Source organism: Erpetoichthys calabaricus, chromosome 1 (genome assembly GCF_900747795.2).
Source record: "Erpetoichthys calabaricus chromosome 1, fErpCal1.3, whole genome shotgun sequence".
Classification (NCBI taxonomy): domain Eukaryota; kingdom Metazoa; phylum Chordata; class Cladistia; order Polypteriformes; family Polypteridae; genus Erpetoichthys; species Erpetoichthys calabaricus.
The window spans coordinates 125461117-125488187 of record NC_041394.2 but is presented as its reverse complement, the minus strand read 5'-3'; the positions used below and the strand labels follow the sequence as shown (position 1 = coordinate 125488187).

Below are 27071 nucleotides of genomic sequence, written 5' to 3'. Positions count from 1 at the left end.
AGATCCAAAAAAAACAAAAATGTTTTAATATTCTGAACTAAGTAGTACTAGGGTGTTGCATTGTATTAGCCATTATGGATGTAGTGAGAAGTTAAGCAAAATGACACCTTTTATTGGCTAACTAAAAAGATTACAATATGCAAGCTTTCGAGGCAACTCAGGCCCCTTGCCTGAAGAAGAGGCTTGAGTTGCCTCGAAAGCTTACATATTGTATAATCTTTCTACTGTAGTTAGCCAATAAAAGGTGTAAAAAGCTTAACTTCTCACTATTCTGAGCTAAAAAATTCTAAAGCGGAATTTTCAGTTCAGTCCATAGAGAACTACACTGGATGAGAATTTAATTGTAATTGGAATGATAATCAAATAATCTCCTATTACACTTTTTATTTAGTTAGATGACTGATTTCCACATTTTGTCTTCTGATTTTCTAGAATATTTAGTAAATGTGACCTCTGTTTTGATCCTAGAGGTGTATTTGATGTACTGTTCTATTTTCTATGAACTCAAAATCATTCATAAAAAAGAAATTGTAAAGTTTACTAAACATACATCAATGCATCATTCATTATCGTTGACAACTGAACTTTTTCAATGTAAAATTCCTTGGGTAAAATAAAATAACAGTACAACACTATGCAGGCAACATGAAAACGAAGGCAGAATACTAAGTTACACCATTAACCAGTAGCTCTGCTACACATTTATTCTGTCAATTCCGAAATGAAAGTAATACTTTGTATAAGTTATTTTACTGCCATAAATGTAACAGTATATTTTTTCCAGTCTGAACACCCAATTCTTCTCTTACCTTAAACACTGAGGAAGATTCCAAGAGTGATTGTAAAATGCATTGGCCACAGCTACCATGCTAGACAGAAAAATGTTAGTGTTCCTTCTTGTTTGCAGTACATGTCACTGATGATATGTAAAGCTTTTGCCATGCCACTCGGCTGCAGTTCACCAACTCCCATTAGATGTGCATAAGGGGTACCTTGTTGGTAGCAATTCAAGTTACATTAGTACAATTATAACAGAGATCATGATGAAGGACTGGGAAAAAGGTCTTTAAAACATTATTGCCTTCAAGGACCATTCACTACTATGTTTGCTATGAATACTAAAGAGTGTGGCTGTGCTTGGTGAGGCTGTCTCTACTTATTATGACACTATGGATGATGACAGCATGCCATTTTTGTGATTAATATTTGAGTTACTGCAATGAGTTTTAAAAGAAAACCTTACGTTTGTTTGGCTGCTTTTGTCCTTTGGACATGATTTGATTCCAGGCTAATAGATTACATGAGTGTATGGTGCATATTTGATAAGGACCACTGTGAAGTGATTAAAGTAATCACTGTTTACAAATTCTTCAGTTTTTCTACACTGATATTTCATCACAGTCACAATGTTTCTGAAGTAATCATTTTCATTTACAAAGTCTCAAAAAATTGTGTACAAGAAAGAATCCAAGAGTACAAGATTCTGGTGTAGTATGCTAAAATGGATGGTTTTTAAAACTCGACTGCTTGACTGAATAAGTGCTATTAAACTTCCAAATTTCAATATACTATACGTATGACAGCTATTTAGATCAAATACAAGAAAAACGGATGTTAAACCCAAAGAGAGAGATCATATTCAACCACTGACTTGGTTCTGATTAAAAGATAAGATTGTGATGAAAACCTGCAGCCAGTGGAACCATCCAGATGTGGAGTTGGATATATTTGTCAGAGAATAATCAGATTTCAGGTTTTAGTAGATTCTGAATTGTTGCCACTTAAGTTCTTGAACATTTGAGTTTCTCAATGAACAGGCACATAAATGATTGTTATATCTTCTTTGTTTAAAAGGCATACTGTTCAGGGTTATTTTGGGTATAGACCTGTATTTAGATCTAATGACTACTAGTGAATCAAGTTGCTGTAGGCAGTGGAAGGACACAGTGGTGCAGTGGTTAGAACCTTACGTCTTGAAACCTTAGTACAAATGTTGGCTTTGTCACTCTGTAGCTCATAAATACACATTGAACAAATTATTAGGAACACCTGATCATACATACATTTATCTAATCAGCCACTAATCTGGCAGCAGTGCAATGCATAAAATCATTCAGATACAGCTCAGCAACTTCAGTTAATGCTTACGTCAAACATCAGAATGGGGAAAAATGTAATCTCAATGATTATGACCATGGCATGATTGTTGGTGCCAGATGGCCTGGTTTGAGTATTTTATGTACTTGCTGATCCCTTGGGATTTCAAGCACAACAGTCTCTTAGGTTTACTGAAAATGGTGGGAAAAACAAATCCAGCAAGCAACAGTTTTTCAATTGGAAACAGTTTGTTGATGAGAGAGTTTAGAGAGGTTCTCCAACTGACTCCTATACTCTCTCTCAATACACCCCATAAGTCCAGAATTATCTGGGAATTTTTTCAAGTGACATAGTCTGGTGGTATATTTAAAATCTGACTGTGATGCTCACATTCAGAATCAGAATCAGAATCAGAATCAGCTTTATTGGCCAAGTATATGTACACATACAAGGAATTGGACTCCGGTTTTACCTAGTATTGTCCCTGATGCTGTGAGATTGATTTAAGTGTTCATGAGAGTGATGGCCTAAGGAAAGAAACTGTTCACATGTCTGGTAGTTTTGGCGTACAGTGCTCTGTAGCGCCTACCAGAGGGAAGAAGTTGAAAAAGGTTGTAACCAGGGTGTGATGGGTCTGCAATGATGTTTTCTGCCCGTTTCCTGACTCGAGATCTGTATAAGTCTTGAATGGAGGGCAGATCAACACCAATGATTTTTTCTGCAATCCTGACTGTCCGTTGAAGTCTGTTCCTGTCCTGTTTTGTGGCTGAGCCAAACCAGACTGTGATAGATGAACAGAGAACAGACTGGATTACTGCAGAGTAAAATTGGATGAGCAGCTCCTGAGGCAGGTTGAACTTCCTGAGCTGGCGCAGGAAGTACAACCTCTGCTGGGCCTTTTTAACAATTGTGTTTATGTTTAGTTCCCACTTTAGGTCCTGGGAAATTGTGGATCCCAGAAACCTAAAGTTTTCCACAGCAGACACAATGCTGTTGAGTAGTGTGAGAGGGGGCAGCACTGGGGGGCTCCTCCTGAAGTCCACTGTCATCTCCACAGTTTTAAGCTTGTTCAGCTCCAGGTTGTTTTGACCGCACCAGAGGGCCAGCTGTTCGACCTCTCGTCTGTATACAGACTCGTCACTGTCCTTGATGAGGCCAATGACTGTCATATCATCTGCGAACTTCAGGATTTTAACAGACGGGTCTCTTGAGGTGCAGTCATTTGTGTAGAGGGAGAAGAGCAGAGGAGAGAGGACACATCCCTGGGGGCGCCAGTGCTGACTGTTCGTGTGCTGGATGTGATTTTTCCCAGTCTCACTTGCTGCTTCCTATCATTCATATCAAAAACACAGTCCTTGAGTCTCAGAAACTGTGGTTTGCTAGACAGATACTCCATTATCCAGCACACCATAGACTCAACAACCTGCATACCTTTGAGATAACCCTTAACATGCTGGCTGGATGGTATTGAAGGCACTCGAGAAATTAAAAAACATGATCCAGGAGAATAAGCCTTGTGGAGCAGATAGAAAAACTGCATCCTCCACTCCAGTCTTTGTCCAATAGACAATGTAAAGTTGGACCAGATGGTCTACCACCAGAGGACTCATATATTCCTGGACCAGCACCTCAAAGGTCTTCATGATATGGGAAGTGTCTTTGGAACAGGAACAATGCAGAATATTTGCCACAGCAGCGGGACTTTCTGGAGCCTTAGGAACAGGCTGAACAGGAGACAGAGGACACCACAAAGCTGGTCAGCAAAGGCCTTAAGAACTCAAGGACTCAAGTTGGCTCCTTATTTGGTCTTCAGCTTTGGGCAAAGTATACTGATAGTCAGAGATGGACTCATCACTTGTCAATCCAGCTGATGTGATAGGAGTTTATACATGAACATGTATAAATAAAGATCACTTCATATATCTTATCTATGTAGTTTTAATGTGGTGTTGGCATGATGCCATATTGATCAAATCTTCTCTCTCCACTAGACTGGGTTTGAATTCTAGCCTGGTCACTGTCTGTAAAGAGTTTTTTAAATTCTTTGTGTCTTCATCATTGCTTGTCTGTGTTCATCCAGAAGACAGAGCGGGTTATATTGACTGAAGACACTGAATAGACCATGCATGAATGAGTGAAGGGGTGTAGGTGTGTGAGAATAACCTATGATGAACTGGGGTCTTGTCCAGAGTTGATTCTACCAGGATTCCCTGTAACATTGCACACATCAAATTAAGTGACTTTGATGATGGACTACCTTAATTGTAATCTTGAAAATTAAAAAGAAAATGTAAGATACAAACCAGTAATATTATAAAGAATCTGAATATTAAATATTCAGGCAGGGGCTTAGATCAAATAAGATAAAAAAAAATATTGTAAAGCAGTGTTTCTCATCCTTTATGGTCCCACAAGACATTTTTGTCACTAGCAGCAATAGTAAACCACCTCCTTAGTGAAACGAGATCACTTAGAAACAGGGAATTATATTGATAATGTCCTCTACTTACTTTATTCACTTCCTCCCGTAGTGAATGTGTCTTGATCAAGAATGGAATCTTATTAGCAATCTCCATCCAGGGCTGGTAATATTCAGATAGGTTTGTCTAAAAAATTACACATAGTTCAATGAGCAGTGTGTCATTATAAAGTATATATTGATAAATACATTCTCAAATTTTCTCAACAGAATTTACAATTGCAATGGACATTAGTTTTAAGGGCCGTCATTCAGCAGAATTTACATATACTATTTTGATTGTGGAATTGGCTGTATAAGACTACATTAAAAAGGTATATTCATCACAACCATGCCTAGCCAATATCACACTGTTCTCTGTCTAAAGCGTCATTAGCAAGTTTCTTAACTTAACAATATGCAAAAAAAATCTATTTGTTAACGTATTTCTGACATAAAAGGGTTAAAGTGATATAATAATAGGTTTATAGTGTCGTTATTGTAATATGTGTAGAGTACAGAGGAATTCTTCCTTGCATGTCCTAGTCAACATGTAACACACCACTACTCCTCAGTGGCATGATTCACAAGTATAATTACCTTAATAAAAAACAGAAAACTACTGTTTTTCTTACCTAAAAGAAATCTGGACATATTTGTCATAATCTAGCAGCAAACCAAAAAGCGGACAAATATCTCAGACATAGAAAATATAATTTTAATAAATTACATCATACATCATTTAGAACAAGGTAGAGCTCCTTTCATGAATTAAGATATTAACAAAAGCTGAAAAATATGAAAAATTTGAATAGCAGTATGAAAGTAGTTCTTACCAGAGGCTCCGGCAGAATAAATCCGTGATCCTCTGTAACATGGTAATGGTCCATATCAAAAACCCGGCTGGTTTCACTCATACTGCTTGCCATTGTTTCCTTTGAAAGAACTGGAAAACTACCTTACTGCAGTTTCAACTTTTCAAATCAAGTTTCTAGAAAAGTAAAAAATAAGAATACATGAGGCTAAAAGGTCTACAGTCCTCAGCCTTGATATTCTGAACTTTTTATCTGTATGCAAATAGATTACGAAACTGCACTCACTACCCAAGGACTTTGGCATCGTTATTTCTCATGACCCAAAAAGATGTTAGTTTACCAATTTGAGATAAAAAAAAGTCTGAGGCCATGTCTGCTGTTTACTAAGGCAAGAGATGCTCTGATGTTCAATCACCCTCTTCAAACAGAATGTGAAACAAACTACCCAATCTAAAATAGATAGCAGAAATACTTTAGTTATCACATAATCAAAACAGCTAGGTGGAATGAACTCAACCTTTTTACTTCTTCTACTGTTAATTTATTTAATGTGGCCATTATTATCCTACTCTATGATTATGTACAGCATAACCTGATCTCACAAAAAAGTCCTTACTGTATATCAAGTAGGGGGAAGCGTGGAGATGAATTTGCATCAATGTGGTAAAGAAGTTAGGGGAATCTATTACCACAAACCTCCTGAAAAGGGAAATATTTGGGAGATGCCCCACTTTTAAGCATTTTAAAGAAATATTTAGATAATTATCAATTTGCTATCATAGCTTATTTCCTGTACAGTCTTCTGCAATGTACTTGTGCTCTATGGAGGCTCTTACCTTGCAGCGAACACTACCAGTATAGGCCAGACAGCCTGTGACCCTAAAATGGAAAAAGTAGGTTAGAAAGTGAATAAATGTAGGGGAGGTTTGTTTTTGGAGTAGTGACAATGTCAATGAAAATACAATCAGCTTTATAAAACCTTTTACAGAGCATTACAAAGTGCATAAAAAACTGAAAGCAAAATTCAGTAGATAATCAATCAAATATATTTTAATCATGGAGAAATTAAAATATACATAAAAATGCATCCTAATTTAATAAAAGTTAGAAAATATTTTAATTGACTTATTTGGCTGACAACATCTAAGATACAATTAGTTACAATGTGACATTTACTTTGTTTATCCAATTAGAGCACACAACATTGAAACAACTTGCTCATGCTCACACAGGATCAGTAGAGGGATTTGAACCCACAACCCCAAGGTTTAAATTGCACAGCTTTAACCACGATACTACACAGCCTGGCAAGAAACATGGATATTATAAAAATAAAGGGAAGAGAGAAATTAAGGACATAAGGGGTGTAATTTGAATGGAATATCAATGGATCATCAATGATAAACTTTAAGCAGGTGATTCAGAGAAGAGGAATATAAAAGATAAGTAAGTGTTCAATGTTTAGTTTTGTTTGTGTTCAATTCTCTGAAATTAGGAATAGTATGAACAAGAGTAATTGTCCATACAGAGTTAATATAAAGAGTCTATTCAAAGGAGTTGGAAATCCTTGAAACTAAATCAAACCAGGCAACTCAGCATCAACATCAGCATGTAAAATCAATCAAATGACGCCAGTCTTCAAAATGAGAGTTGACCAGTTATCAGACAGAGCAAACAGGTCCATCAAGGTCCCAGTGTGGATTATTTAAAACAGCTGCCTAAGTGTTTTGTGGATTGCCAGTTTCATCAGGGTAATCACTCTCTGTAAAAGTATTTGTGACTGTTTATTTTTAGCCATGATAAATTGTTGTTGATAATAATAAATACACTTTCAAACTAGATTCATTTGGTGATGTGTGGCTTAAAATAATAACAATCATTAATTTATATAATCATATAATATGCAAAAATGTAACACAAAAACAGTATAAGTAAGTTACCCAGTAGTGGCACTGCTGCCTTGCAGTAAGGAGACCAGGTTTCACATTCTAGGTTCTCCTGTTGTCTGTGTAGGTTTCCTCCCACAGTCCAAAGACATAGGTTAAGTGGATTGGTGATGCTAAATTCACATTTGCTTTTGAGTGTCTTTGCCCTATGATGAACTGGTCCAGTATCTAGAGATTGTTCCTGCTTTGTGTCCAGTGTTTGCTGGGATAGGCTCCAGCCCTCCACAACTCTGCTCATTTTTTATGTTATTGCTTGACTTATAATATTAGCAATTAACAGATCTCTTCCTATCAGAGTTCTTCCTGTTTCCAGTTGCTTTTGGATTGTGTAGGACCCCACACTCACTGACATTTAGATTTTTTTTTGCAATTTCTCTAAATGAAATGCCTACACTTCTAAGGTTAATAATGCTCTGTCTCATTTCATTTGTTAATTGTCATTTTCTTGCCATTTTCACTGGTATATTTGCCAAGTAGTACTTCAGAGGGTGTAGTAACCCAGTCTGTTCCATCTCTGCTTTAAGACTGTCAGAGGGTTTTTAAGTAATCAGCTGAAGTTTGGACACCTCGGCAAATTTTTGGCTTCAACTTGCAAGGCTTAATTTACCTTAATTGCTGTAGAACATATGTAGGTTGTAAACTATTAGTTGTTCCCTGAAGAAGGTCTTTTATAATATTTTGATATTTTCTTTTTAATGTTTTTGCTAACCTAAACTTTAAATTTAAACCTCTGACAGTTTATTGCTCACGTTTTCACCATTTTAGATTATTCATTGCATTCCAGCTTATTACATTTTAAGAAAAACAGAGGTATTCTAAAACTTTTCATTGATGGTGTATGTTTGGGTTGTACCTCAGCGCCACCCCATACTCATCTCTAAAGTTGCACAACTTCTTGCACAAACCTCAGTCAAAGCAGCTTAGTGCCCATATTTATGAAGCATTTCAGAACTACTACTAGGAAATGCACTAATTGTTTGACTGGATAAGAATTTGTTCTCCCCCAGAAGATCCATGAGAAGTAGTTATGAAACGTCATTTTACTTCCAGCAAGGAGCAGAAATTCATGCTTGAGAATGAATGACATTATAACATTTTATAGTACCTGGAGCTGCAGAATGGCACTTATGTTAACATTTTGTAGTTTTACCATGCTGATCTGTTCTTAGTATGGATTTATGGTAACAAGGTTTACTGCTGTTGCTGTGCGCCTTTGAGGTGTGGACTAGTAGCAAATCAACAATAAGACTAGGTGCAGTTGCAGTATGCTTCTTGGAGTCGGAGAAGGGGAGCAAAATTACATTCCAATTTAGACTACCTCATGAGCAGGTCCAACAGACTTAGTATGGTTTGTAATGTTACAAAATGAATTCCACATACACCAAGCAGACGACTTCTACAGACAAGATAAAGCAATTATATACCACTAAAAATATGGAAAACATATTTTATATTTATGTTTGGACTGAAGTATAACATGATACTGACATATATTTAACTCAATGAAACTGAAAAGGAATTGTGATGCATGGGAATATTTATACAGAAAAATACATATGAACATACATCAGTGTCGATTTGGGAGCAGCCATACCAGCTGAACCCCAACTGTTCTTGCATAGCCATTGTCTAATGCTCTCTCATTGCTTTTCTGGCTCCTATTTTCATTCTTTTCCATAAGTTTTGTAGGTGCGCAATGATGCATGGCCCTAATTCGGAAAGTACACATTGAAAGATGCTAGCAGTTTCTTCCATTCTGTATTCCTTCTGAATGTTGTGGAGGTATTTTGTGAATGTCCTCCAGATATGACATGAGATCTCTCCCAATACATATTATATAATGACAAGCCAACGCCCACCGTGTAAATATAGGTACGGAAAATAGTGAGAAAGAAATTCAGAAATCAAGAAGAAATAAATACTTCTTGAAAGACGCAGTGTGCATGTAGAATTTCCGGCCAAGCAGGATTACATGTGAAAGTGATAAATAAATCAGGCTTTCTGGATTTACGTACTATGGCCATGGCATCCTGATAGTTTTGTTGCATGTATCTTGGACTTCCTGGAAATGTGGATGGTAATATGATCATCTTGCCTACACGTACGTTGTTATTTTCAGCGTTTGCTTGCAGTGCGTCTAATAGTTCCACGCGCAGATCTTATTGATGTAATCTGAGATATCGAGCGTGGAAATCTGTTTTTAGGAGTTTGCCTATGGGATAGATGCAAATGTCCCTTTCGGCAGGTGTTTCACCATCTTCTCCGACGAAAATCGCTGCATCATCGGTGTGACATGTCAGGGCATTGTATCATCGTAAATCCTGCCTAGGGTTTTCCTTGAAAACCATTCGTACAGATGCTGTTGGATTGGGCTGAGCGATTTCATGCATGTGTTTGTATGATTTAGCAAAGCAGTTGATGGTTCTGAGCATGGAATCTAGCTGGAGAAGTACATTTTCGCTGCATGCAGAGCTTGCTTTATTTTGTAAGCGTACTTCAGTAGCTTGAGCTGTGTCAAAAACATACAACTGTCCATATCCTGGAGAGGTAGAAGTGTTAGCGTATAGTGGAGAGATTTGGTGATAAATTTGCCTGTGTATTTTAAAATAGTATGGTCCATGGCCAGGAGGTTCAGTTATCTGTGCACCCATGGAAGCAAACGCTAGAGAAGAGTTGTATTCTCGAATGTGTTCACGATAATTTTTAGCTTCTGATGTTTGCTGTGTAAGAAAGACACAGGTAGGTCCCGCAAAGGTGGTAAAGCTACTTTATTGTTGTGGCAGCACCTTGAGTACTTGTTGGATGTATTACGCTCAGCAGGCCAGTATAGTGCATGACATGGAAGAGGACGAATAGGAATCGAGAAATGCTGTGTTGGCTGCATGTGGGCGGGACCGGTTTTGAAGAGGAGACGCAGGTAGCGTGGGGAAGGGTTTGGAAGAGGATGAATAGGAATCGAAAAATGCCGTGTCGGCTGTGTGTGGGCAGGACCGGTTTTGAAGTGGAAGCAGGACAGACCAGAAGAGAAATCTAAATAAGAGATTGTGCTCTACTGTGAAGTTTCCGCTGTATTGGGACAGTCTTTGTGAATATTTTCCAGCCTCTGTCTTGGCATTTTATTATACTTTTGTGACTGTTGGATTAACTTGGTTATTAGGAAAAGCTGGGTGCATAATGAATGGCAAGCATCAAATCTTCTGTATTATCTATGTCTCTGGGAAGTTAGTTAGAGAGAGAGAATGTTGTGCTTCTGATGTAATTTTTCTAACGTGTATCTCTTGTCATTATTACTTTCCATGTAGGTATTTCACAGCCTTTTCATACACTTGAAGTGAACGTTTACAATAACGATGTCAAGGCTAATTTTGATCTAATGTAGCTTAAAGATTGCAATTATTTTTTTGAGGAAGTACTTTTTCCCTGTGCACTGTCCCTTTAAATACAAAGGAATGTGTCACAGCACATCATTAATTGAAAGGGGGTGATAAATTTATTGCTAGTGTGTTGTTGTTAACAGGAAATTAAGCCAAGGAGAAACACAATACCAAACCAAGGCTAGCTGCAGATTAGTTAAACTTGGGACTGATCTTGTTCCGCTCTACACTGTGAAAGCACTTAGACCTGAGGATCATCTTCCCTTATTACTATACTATGTAACCTGGTCTTGATAGTATGGTACTATCTCAGGTACACTGCAACTAACCCAAGAGTGGCATGGCATGCCTCTCTTCCTGATTCCTTCTTATCTTCTGCTAGGCTTAATTTATCCAATACCTTGAAGTCTGCACCTCTCTTCTTGAGCTTTCCTATTCTTGTGAAGGTCAACATGAATACTCCAGGGGTTTGTGGAATGCAGAGCTCAGCATACCTGTGTGACATTTCTCTGTCAATCACCCATCCAGCCTCGCTTGTCTTCAGTGTAATATGCTGGCGACTACAATACAGTTTGCATCCATGATGTCACCTGTGTATTTTTTCTTTTTTTGTAATCAGTTTTTTATTGATGTCAAACAAATAGAAAAGCAACAATAAATGAATTTTCATATTCAAATTTTGAAGGAAAAAAAAAACCCCTCCAACGATGACAACCCAAAACCCATGCGGTACACGTGGTCACTGACAGGGCCCAGAGGCCCACATGCTCAGCTGAGGAAAGAAATCTAATAGAAAAGTGGATTGAAATCAAGGGTTTGCAGTTAGCCATGACATGATTAGGGTGATAGTATTTTCCCTTTTACTAACAGAAGGTGCAGGTACACCGTCAGTCCGCATGGCTGACAGTTCTAATAATGTTAGATATTAAAAAAAGGGCTTCCAGACCAAGAAGGTGACAGATATGGATTCTTCCATTGGGAGACTATTAGAACTTTGGCTACTGTTGTGGCCAATGAAATAATGTGATGATTATGAAAAGAAAAAGAGAAAGAAATCTAACAGAGTAGAAGAACAGCAAGGGATAGAGATGGAGGAGAGGGCCTTAGCAATTGAACCCCAAAGAATAGCAACAGAATGTGTGATAAAAGGTGCCCTGTACATCACACTGATGGCACACTGATGGCAGTGTGAATCAGGGGTTAAGTCTATCATGAAACACTTCCTAGAGTAATAATAAACTCTATGGACAATTTTAGATTGGATGTGTTGGTGGTTTGAGTTTCTAGAAGAATTTTTAATGTTTTTAAAAATAGTATTGCAAAACAATGGTGTTGATAAGGAAAGATCTCGTATCCATTTTTGAGTGACTCAGATAGATGTAGTTATGGAGTCACAAAGTTGAACGTTCAGAACAGAAATGCATTTATTGGAACACGAGGGCAAGATAAAGTAATTAAACAATGGGTGGCTGGGAATGGAGACTGAAAAACTTATTCCACACGTCCTGAGAACAGATTTAACCTGTAAATAGAAAAAAAGAAGGAAGGAGGAATACAATATTTGTCTTTCAGAGACTGAAAAGAGGCAAGCCCAGTTCCATCAAACAAACTGCTGAGTGTGCCAATACCACTAGAAGCTCAAAGTGAAAAAGAGATGGGTCATCCACCAATGTTGAGAGAGCTGTTGTGAAACAATGGTGTGAGGAAGTGCCAGCACAGTGTGGAACCAAGGTGTTCTTCCACTTTGGGCCAAACATAATTTATGAGAGGATTATATTTGTCTGCTCTGTTTTTTGTTTTAAATCTAATAAATGGTAGATATTGCAGAGCATGGAGGGAAACAAGATTTGTTTCTATAAGTAGCCAGGATGTGAGGGGAAGTGGGGGGTTCAGCCACAGGTATAGTGGACGAAGAACATATGCCCAATGGTACATTTCAAAATCTGAAAGGAAGATTTCTCCACCCATCCTGGATCTAATCAAAAAGAAGTGTTTTATAGCAGGTGTTTTGACGCTCCTTGATAGCTGACCTGGATCCAAAATGAGGAAGGTGGGGGAAGAGGGAGCATTAAGCTGAGAAAGTTTAAATGGGAATGGGTCACAGTATTCACAAATCTGAAAGGGTGTCACCTGTGTATTGATACTGTGATATTGCTTAAGATTCACATATGCATGCTCATCCGCACCTGATCTTTATGTTCGTGCAGTTCATCACACCAACAACTCTAGGAAAACTATTGATTTGCATGAATGAAGCTTGTTTTAACATAACTGCACGTGAAGTGGTGGGGAAACTTATGAATCTGCTTTAATACCTCCCTCGCGTGTTGTAAGGGCTTTCAAAGAATGGTGCAAATTTTCAGAAACGATTGGTTATGACATATGTGAATCATCACTATTGCAAAGCTGTATTTTACCCAAAGTTAAAAACATAACGTTACAAAAGCTTTTGTTTCGGCTAACAGAGCACAGCTTCTTTGTGTAGATGGAGCGATCACGTGACATACAAGATTTGTCAAATCAATATCTTTTTCTGAGTTCACTGTTGCCCAGTGTTTCCAAAACATTCTACTTTACCCAGAATGTGCTTCTGACAGCTCCTAGAACATATGGACACCTAACGAACACTCCTAAATCCTAGTGTAGTTGAGAGTAGTTTACTAAATCAATATTTGATAAAATGCTTTTGTTTTTACTTCTTAGACTAATGCCAAATTTGTGTATTCTGAGATTTTCGAGCTAGGTAAGACCATTTTACTACTCTAAGACACTCGATAAATACTTGCACAGGACTCCTGCTCTTTGAAATCCAAACAATTAATTGACATTAAAAGTCCATAAAAGTAAAAAAAATATTGTTGCATTATCTAAAGCCGGCCGATTCAAATGGCAGCCTGAGGGCCACATGTGGCCTAGAAGCAACTTTCGAGTGGCCCAGCCCCTGGTCCCATCAGAGCTCCAGACTGCAACTTAAATGGTCGCAAAAAATAGGCTTTGCCATGTATCATTTCTACTTAGTTCACCAGTGGCGAATGAAATCATTGAAACTTTAAACTATTATGTTGTAACAGATGCAAAGGCCAACTTCTATTGTTGAGTGGATATGTCATTAACATATGTGTTGGTACGAGCTCCCCCTGGCAAATCACTGAGCCTCATAAAGGACAGTTTATGCAGTGCAAGGGAGTCACAGTGAACATGACTGGACTTGGAGATATGCACAGGAAAATATTTCTAAGTACACGGTGCTGCTGACAGGACGACTGTGAATTTCAACAAGAGGTTGGTTACACTTTTCCCAGAATAACGAACGAAGGGCTGAATATGATGCAACCGGTCATCAAAATAAAAGGTAGGCATACAAAACATTTGAAATTCCTCTGCCCATCATATAGGTCCCCAGTTATGAAGATATCTCTGCCTCGTGGAATTCAGTGGTCCCTTCTGATTTCACACAGGCACACTTAGGTTTAATTGTCACCAATCTCCCTATGTTCACGCATCTTTGCATGCTGTTTCTCTTTTGATTTAACTCATACCCCATGCAAGATGCCAGCCTGTCTGTCTGTCAGTAAACATGTACGAGTAGTCGCCTGCCTGCTGTTTAGTCACACACAGTGATGTGATGAAGACTGCGTTTTAAGGTTTCAAGTGTATTACTGTCATTTTACTGGGCTGCTCTGTGATTGCCGGCAGACAGTAAACTTTGTTAAAATGGTATCAAAAAATGCCACTTCGTTAGTTTTTACTTCAGTCATTTTGGTGTGCACGCTACATATTCTTTTATCAATAAATTCTTCAATGGGAGCTCATTAACAAAGAAACAAAGTTAAGTATATACAAAATAATAATAGTAATAATTATAATTAATAATTCATTATGTGACACACAATAACTCTGTACAAAGACATTTTGAAGACAAATCATTACAATAAATGTACTAATCCACTTTCACGCCACATTTGGTGCCTTGCTCTTAAGCATTTACTCAGGTAGTTTTTTTTCTGGTGGAAAAAAAAACCAATTTCCACAGGAAATGTGTTGTTGTGGAACTCAAATTTAACCTCTGTCACATGAGTGATTAAAACTGTGTGAATTAAATAGTTTTAAGTTCTATGAAAAAAATTCCTTTCTTGTCATGACCTCCCCTTTAAACTGGGGGAGGATTACATATTTCAAAAGGGAAACCAAAGTTATTACTAATAGTGTGCACTTTTTTTATTTTTTGCAATTTGTGAACAAAATGGTTTTTTTTTCAAAAGTGGAAAAAAGTATTGCTATTACCTCAGATTCTGTTCAATTATAGCTTTAAGTGTTTTTTTATATACATTTTTGATGTGCCTGTGTCAAATGTGACCAAATTTAAAAGGGAAACAATGAATAAACATTACTTGTTTTTAAATACATCCATGTTGATTTAAAATTTGTCATTACCCACTGCTTACCAAATGAAAATGTCTGGCCGAGCTACATTTTTTGGTTTGAAAATCTGGCCCAAATGAATTTGTAACTAAATAGCCCTGATCTAAACATTGCAATGATTCAGTATTTCTCTAACACTGTAATTAATCGGCAAAGGGCCACAGTGATCCGCTTTTTGTCATGTTCGGAAGCAATTTTAGCTTGAGACTTCAGCACAGATTTTAAATCTCCATTAGGTACTTATTTGAAACATTTTATATATGAACCACAGCCACATCACCTGCAGAGCGGGGGAGTCTGTAAACAACTGAGTGGTCATGTCAAAAGCTGTTTATTAGATTAATATTTTTGTGGACCTGGGTTGAATTCCAGGTTGGAATCCCCCTTGAAGTTTAGAGTGGCTCCATTCATTGTCCTATCAATCTAAAGTTGGATGGGGCTGGGAGTGGCTCAATTGATTGCAGAGGTCCTATACTTATGTAGACCACATAGAAATATTGTGGGGGGCAGGCTGGCTTCTGAATGGAGGGGCCTGGGCCTCCTTAGACCCACAAGACACTCCCATAGGTTTGCTTCTGAGCCACAGGTCCTAAACAACCAAGCTGGGGGGTCCTCTACAGCGCATCTTCAACCTGAGCCTGGAACAGGGGAGAGTCCCGAGGCTTTGGAAAACATCTTGTATCACCCCAGTCCCAAAGGTATCACGTCCTAGTGAGCTGAATGACTTTCGGCCTGTTGCTCTGACATCACATGTGATGAAGACCATGGAGAGGCTACTGCTTCACCACCTTAGGCCACAGGTTCAACACGCCCTTGACCCTCTGCAGTTTGCATATCAGGAGAAGATGGGAGTGGAGGATGCCATCATCTATATGCTACACCGATCCCTCTCTCACTTGGACAGAGGCAGTGGTGCTGTAAGAATTATGTTTCTAGACTTCTCTAGTGCCTTCAACACAATCCAACCTCTGCTCCTTAGGGACAAGCTGACAGAGATGGGAGTAGATTCATACCTAGTGGCATGGATCGTGGACTATCTTAAAGACAGACCTCAGTATGTGCGTCTTGGGAACTGCACGTCTGACATTGTGGTCAGCAACACAGGAGCGCCACAGGGGACTGTACTTTCTCCGGTCCTGTTCAGCCTATATACATCGGACTTCCAATACAACTCGGAGTCCTGCCATGTGCAAAAGTTCGCTGATGACACTGCTATCGTGGGCTGCATCAGGAATGGGCTGGAGGAGGAGTATAGGGACCTAATCAATGACTTTGTTAAATGGTGCGACTCAAACCACCTACAACTGAACACCAGCAAAACCAAGGAGCTGGTGGTGGATTTTAGGAGGCCCAGACCCCTCATAGACCCAGTGATCATCAAAGGTGACTGTGTGCAGATGGTGCAGACCTATAAATATCTGGGAGTGCAGCTGGATGATAAATTAGACTGGACTGCCAATACTGATGCGCTGTGCAAGAAAGGACAGAGCCGGTTATACTACCTTAGAAGGCTGGCGTCCTTCAACATCTGCAATAAGATGCTGCAGATGTTCTATCAGACAGTTGTGGCGAGCGCCCTATTCTACGCAGTGGTGTGCTGGGGAGGCAGCTTTAAGAGGAAAGACGCCTCACACCTGGACAAACTGGTGAGGAAGGCAAGCTCTATTGTTGGCATGGAGCTGGACAGTTTATAACATCTGTGGCAGAGCGAAGGGCGCTCAGCAGGCTCCTATCAATTATTGAGAATCCACTGCATCCACTTAATAGTATCATCTCCAGACAGAAGAGCAGCTTCAGCGACAGACTGCTGTCACTGTCCTGCTCCACTGACAGATTGTGGAGATCGTTCCCCCCCAAACTATGCGACTCTTTAATTCCACCCGGGGGGGGGGGGGGGGGTAAACGTTAATATTTAACATTATACATAGTTATTGTCTGTTTTTCACCTGCATTATTATCATTCTTTAATTTAATATTATTTATTGTATCAGTATGCTGCTGCTGAAGAATGTGAATTTCCCATTGGGATTAATAAAGTATCTATCTATCTATCTAACAATAGGAAAATAATCATTTCACCACTCAAGTTGGAATGTGCTCTATGTGAATGCAACTTCAGCCACAAGACTTTGTAAAATGGTATTGTAAATCACGTTTATGTACACTAATACATGTAGTAATTACATTCTGTTACCTGTTATTTTGAATATGGCTCACAGTTACAAAAGTAAGTTAATCACAGTTACCAAAGTTAAAGATAAAACTGTGAAAACTATTTGATGAAGTGACTAAAAATGTAAAAATGCACCAGCTCTTAAACTAGCTAACCAAATCTCCGAACACACCTGAAGGCAGGTAACGTCATGCGTAAAATTTCTTACTTGTCCCTTTATACATTCAAATTCACTGTATATTTTGTACATATTTTCCGTGGTAATAAAGGAGCCAACCTGAACGTTGAACGCAATGCCAAACGTTTCCGTTAATACAGTTGCTTCTACCAACATTATTATACTTGGATCTCATTTAACTTTCGCCCATTTTATTCTGGTGTGGATTACGTTAGCAAAATACACAGCGGAGGAGACCATAACCATCTCTGGCAGTGTCTTCCGTATCTGCTGAGGAATTCCTCTATCGTACTCTATATTCCTTTATAATGCCTCCAAAATATCCAAGTCGATGTTTGCCCGAAAAAATACAAATGAAGCTCCGGGTAGGCACACCAGCCTCAAATGGGACAGGTATAATGTCAGGTGGACATAAACGTACTACTTTACAGTATTCAACAACTTTGAGTCTCTTTCCTACTCGTCCACCGGCACTTTCGTATTGACAAGCCTCGTAGTCCCACAAGTTCCTGTTTTTAACTCACTAACATGTGACGTCACAGGAACTGGACGATCCATCAGATAGCATTGGCCAGTTTACAGGGGCGCTGTCTAAACACTTGGCTATTTTGTTGTTGTTCCGCGAGTCTGCGCAGTAATGAGAGTTTCTATTGGACAACTGGCTTATTCGTCAGCGGTTCTCACTCCTCTCCTGATCGGCGCGTCAATGAATTCTGCGGTCCCCCAGACCTCCTTGCAAAGCTGGGTGTTCTGGAACTTAAATAGGGAGGCCGGATACTGTGAACAGGCCTGCTGTTACTGAGCTTCGTTCGCTTTTTTTAGGCATGCTAGCTTTTATCGAATGGAATTTCCAGATTTGAACCTCTTGTTTATGTGAACTAGTGTGATAACGTATTTTCACAGCAATTTGACAGAACAAAAGAAAGAGTAATGATAAGGAGACATTTAGAAACGAAACTTGCATTTCTTTTCAACCCTTTTTTGTTTTGGGTTCTTTCGAGCAATAGTTATTTTTGGATTTTAACAGTATATGATTAGCTTGTGATTTGACCTCTCTGGTTACATTTACATTATTAAAACCATTTACAGGTAAGTGAAGTGTAATATAACATGAGCGTATGTAATATACATAACATGTATTAGTGTCTTATTCTTTACGATTAAAGAAGAATGGTTCTAGGTATTGCAGCTATTGTTGAAATAAATGTAGATTTAGACATTTTAATTTTTTTAAAACGTGCCTTTTCAAATTTAAAGGAGCTATACTAAATCTAAACCTGGATGGGATGCCATATGCAGCAACAGCATATAACCAAGTAGTGTGGTAGACTGTAACACTTCAGGGACCTCCAAAACTCGACTTGATGTTATTTTAGAGAATCTAGGTGAATAAGATTGACAGACATGTTGGACTGAATGGGCTGTTTTTGTCACAGTTATGGTAATGTTCTGATATGTTGTCATGTCGTTCATACCTAGTCCATTTTGAATTGTTTCTCAACCCAGCACTCCCATGTTTGGGATCTGAGAGGATAAAGCAATACAGATTAGGGGAGAATGAGAACATTTTCCAGATTGTTTGGTAATATGTTGTTCTGAAAAATGATACATCAAGTTGTGCATATTGACTATAGGCAGACACTAACATAAATATCTCAGATTAATATACAGTATGTCAATTATGTCAGTGTCTGGCCATTGTTTACATCTGTTTTTAAAAGTTGTTTTTTAATTATCTTTTTAGTGTTGTATAATGATAATGCAATGCCAGCATTGTTCATGGGCCAAGAAGTGTGAAACACAAGCTTTATCTTATAGTGGAAAGCTGTTAATATGTTGAATCTTTCATTGTTCTTAAATGTGTTTGGTAAGGGCTATGCTTATGCCTTAAGTAAAAGTAAAATTTAGTTCTGTGTTTTATGTTAAGTTCCAGCTGTCATAATGCTAAATATATACCCTTATCTGATGATCCATCTTGCAAGTCACAATCCTTACAGTGCATTTCAGTCTGGCACACTGATGAATCACAAAAACATGTTCATTACTCAGTCGCCAATTGAACTAGTGTGGTGCTGAGGTGTCACCCATTGCATGGCTGCACTCTGGTCCTAATTTGGAATCTTGAGGTGGTTTGTCCTGTGGTGGGTGTGGCAACATACTGCATCAGTGCATGCTCCCAACCTCTCTCTCTCTCTCTCTCTGGAAGATCCAGTTCCCACTTAAATTCTAGACTGTTCAACTACATTTTAGGCCCATGCCAGTACGATTCCCTGCTAATACAGTATGATCAGCAAAGGCAAGACATATATTCTGTAAAGTATCGACTCGTTTACAACTGTACAAAAAGTACATTTACATACAGTGCATCCGGAAAGTATTCACAGCGCATCACTTTTTCCACATTTTGTTATGTTACAGCCTTATTCCAAAATGGATAAATTTTTTTCCTCAGAATTCTACACACAACACCCCATAATGACAACGTGAAAAAAGTTTACTTGAGATTTTTGCAAATTTATTAAAAATAAAAAAATTGAGAAAGCACATGTACATAAGTATTCACAGCCTTTGCCATGAAGCTCGAAATTGAGCTCAGGTGCATCCTGTTCCCCCTGATCATCCTTGAGATGTTTCTGCAGGTTAATTTGAGTCCACCTGTGGTAAATTCAGTTGCTTGGACATGATTTGGAAAGGCACACACCTGTCTATATAAGGTCCCACAGTTGACAGTTCATGTCAGAGCACAAACCAAGCATGAAGTCAAAGGAATTGTCTGTAGACTTCCAAGACAGGATTGTCTCGAGGCACAAATCTGGGGAAGGTTACAGAAAAATTTCTGCTGCTTTGAAGGTCCCAATGAGCACAGTGGCCTCCATCATCCGTAAGTGAAAGAAGTTCGAAACCACCAGAACTCTTCCTAGAGCTGGCCGGCCATATAAACTGAGTGATCGGTGGAGAAGGGCCTTAGTCAGGGAGGTGACCAAAAACCCGATGGTCACTCTGTCAGAGCTCCAGAGGTCCTCTGTGGAGAGAGGAGAACCTTCCAGAAGGACAACCATCTCTGCAGCAATCCACCAATCAGGCCTGTATGGTAGAGTGGCCAGACGGAAGCCACTCCTTAGTAAAAGGCACATGGCAGCCCGCCTGGAGTTTGCCAAACGGCACCTGAAGGACTCTCAGACCATGAGAAAGAAAATTCTCTGGTCTGATGAGACAAAGATTGAACTCTTTGGTGTGAATGCCAGGCGTCATGTTTGGAGGAAACCAGGCACCGCTCATCACCAGGCCAATACCATCCCTACAGTGAAGCATGGTGGTGGCAGCATCATGCTGTGGGGATGTTTTTCAGCGGCAGGGACTGGGAGACTAGTCAGGATGAAGGGAAAGATGACTGCAGTAATGTACAGAGACATCTTGGATGAAAACCTGCTCCAGAGCGCTCTTGACCTCAGACTGGGGCGACGGTTCATCTTTCAGCAGGACAACGACCCTAAGCACACAGCCAAGATATCAAAGGAGTGGCTTCAGGACAACTCTGTGAATGTCCTTGAGTGGCCCAGCCAGAGCCCAGACTTGAATCCGATTGAACATCTCTGGAGAGATCTTAAAATGGCTGTGCACCGACGCTTCTCATCCAACCTGATGGAGCTTGAGAGGTGCTGCAAAGAGGAATGGGTGAAACTGGCCAAGGATAGGTGTGCCATGCTTGTGGTATCATATTCAAAAAGACTTGAGGCTGTAATTGCTGCCAAAGGTGCATCGACAAAGTATTGAGCAAAAGCTGTGAATACTTATGTACATGTGATTTCTCAGTTTGTTTGTTTTTTTTAATAAATTTGCAAAAACCTCAAGTAAACCTTTTTCACGTTGTCATTATGGGGTGTTGTGTGTAGAATTCTGAGGAAAAAAATGAATTTAATCCATTTTGGAATAAGGCTGTAACATAACAAAATGTGGAAAAAGTGATGCACTGTGAATACTTTCCGGATGCACTGTAGGTATAGATAACCATTATTCTCCAAGACGGACATTTTGTAAGGGGAGAATTAACTTAATCTTACCACAGACAGTTCTTCATTCTCACATTTGTAAAGTGACAGGTATCCTAAAGTAAAAAACACAAGTGTTTCCTGGCTATTTTTCCATGTGATTCTTTCTTACCATCTTAATTTTGCTAATAAAGGGAAAGGTATTGTGTTTCATGTACACGGTAGTCTAACATTTGTTTGTTTGTTTATTTATTTTTTGATGTGGATTTGATTTATGTGTTTAGCAGAATGTAGTAGAAAGATTGGCTATTTTGATAAATTCACAGCAGACATTTTATTTTGAAGCTACTTATCATGTATGTTGAGCTATTGCTGTTGTTTGGTGGAATTAAGCATTAAAAAAAGTACAGTATCGTGTGCAATTTTAAAAAGTTACCATCTTTAATTTAAAATAAGGTGTTTTAAATTTTGTTATCCATGTATAATTCAGCAGGACAAATTATCACCACACACTTTCTCATACTGGGCAAATTTAAAGTTGTCAGACAGTCTTAATAGGCAAATAATGTCTTTTTTTTGTGAAAGAAAAATGTTATAGGAGAATTTAGTGACTTGCTTGAGTGCACCTCAGATTTGTAAATGCCACATGATCACCATCCACTTTTATTTTTTGACACCATGAAATCTTCAAAGGTAGAAAATTAAGTGCTTGGTTTGGAGTAAAATATGACTAAAATAATCAAAAGATATTTATTAAGATGTGTTGAATTTTAGTTTTTTTGTCTTTTTTATAATCAAATCATGACTAAGCTGACAGTATTTGTTTGCATTATGCTTAAATAAGAATAGTGAAAAAACCAACACTGCTTGATATAGATAGTAATGTTCAGTTCTGTATCTGTCAGGCATAGTTTTTATTTCATAAAAGATAATCACCAGGGTTAGTGCCAAATGGCCCACAGTATACCATGCAGTTGCCATTTTTTAATATGGATTTTATACCTTTCATGTGTAAGCACAGAAGTTCACACCACTGCCTTCTGCCTGTTAGAATCCAGGCCTTGTCACTGTATAGTTTGCACTTTCTGCCAATATTTACGTAGGGTTTCCTTTCATTTCCAGAAGATTTGTGCTAGTTTAACTGATGATTTGAAATTGCTCAAGAATAAGTGCGCATAGGTGTGCCCTGCAATAGACTATTCTCCTTCCATGATTTGCATCCTCCTTTGAAAATAGTGTTGCTGGGCATTGGGTTGATCTCTGTTATCCTGAACTGGGTTTCACAAGTTCAGGATCAGGTGGATGAATATGCATTTCATCATTTTCTTCCCTCTTCCTGTAGGTGTAATATAGGTCTTCCATTGTAGTTTTGCTTCTAGTCAGTTTTTATTTCAAACATTACAAATAGGTGATTTAATTATGAGTTTTCCTTGGTTATATTTTGCTTCATTATTGGTGTGTTCTATAACCAATTGTCTTCTTTACCAAAATTGGTTCTAGGGAAAATGTATACTGTAGATTTTGCTACCTTGAGGAAGGTTGACTGTTTTCCCAGCCTATCTTTCATCCATGTACAGTATGTATCCAATGGTACTGGGCTCATATGCTTAGGAATAAATCCTAACAAAGGAAACTATTTACATAGTTTGATGCCATAGTCATGTTCTAATTTTCTGTTTTCTAATTTTTTCATTCTGCCTGCAAAGTGCACTATAATCTTTTAAGCATATTTTAAACATTAAAATTTTGGACCAATAAATCCATTATCTTCTATAAAGGAGACCTGGTACTGTACAAGCCCTTAAGCACAGGAATCCCTGTACAGTCTCATTATGTTTATATGCAATGGGGTCCTGTGTGCAATTTCCAAATCTAATGTTTTATGTAACTGCCCAATTAAACCTTTTTTGAATTTCTGACTTTCAGATTATCTAGCCCAACATCTTTCATTTTCCCACAGTTACAAACTTAACTTTCTCTATAGCTTCTTGTATTTGGACTCCCTCTAATAGACTCTTCTTCCTACTAGGTCATTTTAATTTTTATATTGATTCAAAAGGTACCTCTTCTTTTTTTTATTGTGGATTTAATTAACAGTTATTCACTCCTACAATATGAAACTCTGTTTCAACCCAGTATGAAGACATACTCCATGTTTTTTTTTCTTTTCTTTCCAGACTTTTCCTTCCAGTTTTCAAAGTTACTAGGCACACATCTGCTCTCTATATATAAAATCCTAAGCCTAAAAGTGCAACAATTTTATGTGATGATTTTATGTCACTTTTTTGTCATGATTTAAATCGGGCTTATTTTAAAACCTACATATATATGTTTGGTATCATTCATTTCAGAATTTATCGAACTTTAATGGGATGACTCTTATTCGGTTTTTAAATTATAAACTAAAATATCAAGAAAGTCATGGTTTTTATTTTTGATCGAGTAAACTTTCTTTCATAGGAACAAACTATTAAAAATATATATATATCTATTCATAACACCAATGTTTGTGTTTAGGTGATTTAGTTATCTCAAGGTCGAGTTACGATGACCCATTGCATACCACTTTAGTTTTCACGTGATTTTTCCTGTCATTTAAATAAGTTATTTTTAAAAAAAAAGTTTTTTTTATCCATAAGAATGTCCATTAAAATGAATAGATCGTTTATTTAGTCTCTTATAAATACTCGCCGAGCATAGTGGACCTCAGTTTAATGGGAATACTTCAAATGGTAAGAGAGTAAATATTTTATTCTCATTTCATGATTTTTACTCCATTAAATAATAATTCATTTTTCTTTTACATATTTATAGAATTTTGTGATTTTTGACTCCAATAAATAATCATTTTTCTTTTGTACATTTACACATTCTACTAATATTCTGGCTGCAACTGGGGGTTGTGCGCCAGGGGGCTTGGTCCCCCTAGTTCTGTTATTTTTAGAAAGTTTAAGACAGTAAAGCTCCCTGTTTTTCAGCCTGTATTATTTGATTCTCTTAGCTCCAACATTTGCAACAATACTATGATAGCTGGTAAAGACTATATGAAATGACAATTGCTGGATGAATTAGAGCTGTGATATTAAGCCTCCAAACTGAATACTTGGCAACAAACTTGGAAAAATCACACATGTAATCATAAGAGTTTGCTTTGCGTAAAGCAAGAAGCTCACCATTCCTTACCTCTTTACACAAATTTTTTAAAAATGCTTTAGATGTTTTTGAATCTCCGAATCACTGTTTATACTTAATGATTACAATTCTTTCTGTTTGTTTATTTTATAAAACCAGAGTAAACAAATACAAGGTATACAAATGCAAAGTGCCTTGAACATGGAAAAGGTGCTATATAAATAAAATGTATTATTATTAAAGTATTACAATATGGTAACTACTTTAAACTAAAATGGGCAAATACAGATAAAAACAGTTTGTGTCCCAGGAAGTGGCAGTTATAGTTGATTAGAAGTTTTTCATTGTCATACGACTGACAGCTTCTGTACTTGACTAAGTTCCATTCTCCCTAAGCGCTTTGTATAACAAATAATCAGGGTGCTAATGCCAAAAAGGCATAGTACTGATAATTTATTTGACATTATATATAACAATATTCTCAAATACTATCTAATCCAGTTTAGAGTCATGAGTGCCAGAGGCTTTAGTGGCAGCAGTGAGTATAAGACAAGAAACAGTCCTGAGTGTTGGCCAACTTATGCATATACATGCACTTGCACTGTGTGTATGAGGCCAGTTTGAAACCACCCATCAACCTAAACTATATGTCTTTGAGAACATGCATAGTGTGTGAGAACAATGACTAGACACAAGTTTCAAAACCAGGAAAATGTATCCATGAGTTAGTGGAAAACACTGCACCACTGTGCTGCCTTTATGTAATGTTAATGTGGCTAAATGGTCACCCATAACCCCTGAAAACTTCCATCTGCATGTGCACTTCTGCAAACCTCAGATTCTATGAATGAAAGCCTAAATTGAAATAATTACTAAAAAAAAAAACTCATGCTGTGTATCAACACCATTATATACAGAAACATGTATAAATCTAAAGATTAAATTCTGTTACAAAGGATTCTGAACTTTATTAAAATGCTTTAAATTTTACACGACATTCATAAACTGAACTGATCTGGCAATTACAAGTGATACTACAAGACACTTGCAAACAAATGTGACCAGGAGCAGTGCAGTTTAACTGCAATGGCACTATCCAAGCTACTGTATGTACCACCATATATACCAAGATCACCGGACACTACACAGAAGAAAATTACATTTAGTCTTTTCTGAAAAGCTAAAGTAGAAAACTTTACAGTGTCCCTACCCTTATTGTTGAATAGAATGTTGCTACCTGTGCTCCTGAATGTAGGCTGGGTGGAATTTGTCTAATTGTATTAAAACCTATAGTAAATTGTGTTTGGCTGCTTGACCTGTTCAGCTTCTGGATGATTTTTAGTATGAAGAGATTGGCGCAGTACAGTAGTTTGATTTTCATACTCGACACTGTCTTCTTTGGAGCCGGCACACTATCCCTATGTATGCATGAATGTGTCTCTGACTACTTTGATTATATTTGAAAGACGTGTTTTAGGTAAAAATTGCATTTGCATTACCTAGTGTGTGTGAGTATACCCTTTAATGCAGTATTGCTCTGACTAGTTTTGAAATCTGCTTAATAATTCTGCTAATGCATGCATTATATTGGTTTAAGATTTTCTACACAGTGGTGGCAATCAAAGGTGTGGGGAATACTCATATAGTATTGCAGTTTTGCTTTTTTTTATTGTTTTATCAATTACATAACATGCAATTTATTTATTTATTTTTACAATTTCCAAATTATGCATTGAAAATGGCTTACTACTTTATCAGAGCAAGTCAAGTGTCTATACCATTCTATGGTTTAAGGGTGACAGATTTAGTTTCAGTGTTGTCACTGCACATGCATTATAACAAGCAGAGCTGAAATAGATTACTACATTATAAATTGTATACAAGTAAATTTAGCCTATTACTGTATATATTAGTAAAGCTTTGAACAGTGGAATACACAGCACAATTATTTGTTAAAACTCACTAAATGCTTGATAAAATAAATTAAATGTACTTGAGTACACTTGGTTTTCTGTGAATTCCTGTGCATGATGCAGTTCAGACATTGCAAATAGAAAACAACATTAACATGCTGCATATCTGAAGCATTTTGGTTGAAAATTTCCGCAGTGTACATACAACTCTGCCCCCTTTGCCCTCTTTCAATATGCTTATAACTCTCAAAGTATGCTTTGAAGTTTGGTTAAACCTTGTCCCTATGCTCATCGATTTTATTGGCCCCACTTGAATTCTCTTTCCTGGGTTATCTAATCCAGAATGTATTTAGTGTTTTAGATTTTTTTTCTTTAGTTTTCTGCAAAATGTTTCGGGGAAAGAAGTTTGAGACAATCTTTGTTTTATAAATATTTAATGTTTTCTATTGTCACAAACATTAAAAAGGGAGAATTAAATCTGTTAAAAACATATAAGAACATTAGAAATTTCATAAATAAGATGAAACCATTTAGTCCATTAAGTTCGTTTGCTAAGTGGTATGCTTCTTATTAG

General features: G+C 37.7%; 2 protein-coding genes across 5 annotated transcripts in view; one reads left to right on the top strand and one right to left on the bottom strand.

Moving 5' to 3' along the window:
* Window positions 1–27071, bottom strand: part of ido1 (indoleamine 2,3-dioxygenase 1) — a 59360-nt gene that overhangs the window by 31680 nt on the left and 609 nt on the right. Inside the window, exons 2-4 of one of the 2 annotated variants that reach the window (XM_028806023.2) lie at window positions 6207–6249; window positions 5392–5546; window positions 4608–4703 (exon numbers count right to left, since the gene is read on the bottom strand). In XM_028806023.2, the coding sequence (XP_028661856.2) occupies window positions 4608–4703; window positions 5392–5484 (189 nt within the window). In that variant the 5' untranslated portion in view covers window positions 5485–5546; window positions 6207–6249. The remainder of the gene's footprint in view (window positions 1–4607; window positions 4704–5391; window positions 5547–6206; window positions 6250–27071) is intronic. The other variant, XM_051933323.1, reaches the window with a different exon arrangement.
* The window catches only part of letm2 (leucine zipper-EF-hand containing transmembrane protein 2), a 52415-nt gene continuing 43432 nt past the window's right edge, over window positions 18089–27071 (top strand). The window contains exon 1 of one of the 3 annotated variants that reach the window (XM_051933321.1): window positions 18089–18552. The gene's annotated coding sequence lies outside the window, so the exon portion shown is untranslated. The remainder of the gene's footprint in view (window positions 18553–27071) is intronic. The other 2 variants (XM_028806007.2, XM_051933322.1) reach the window with 2 other exon arrangements.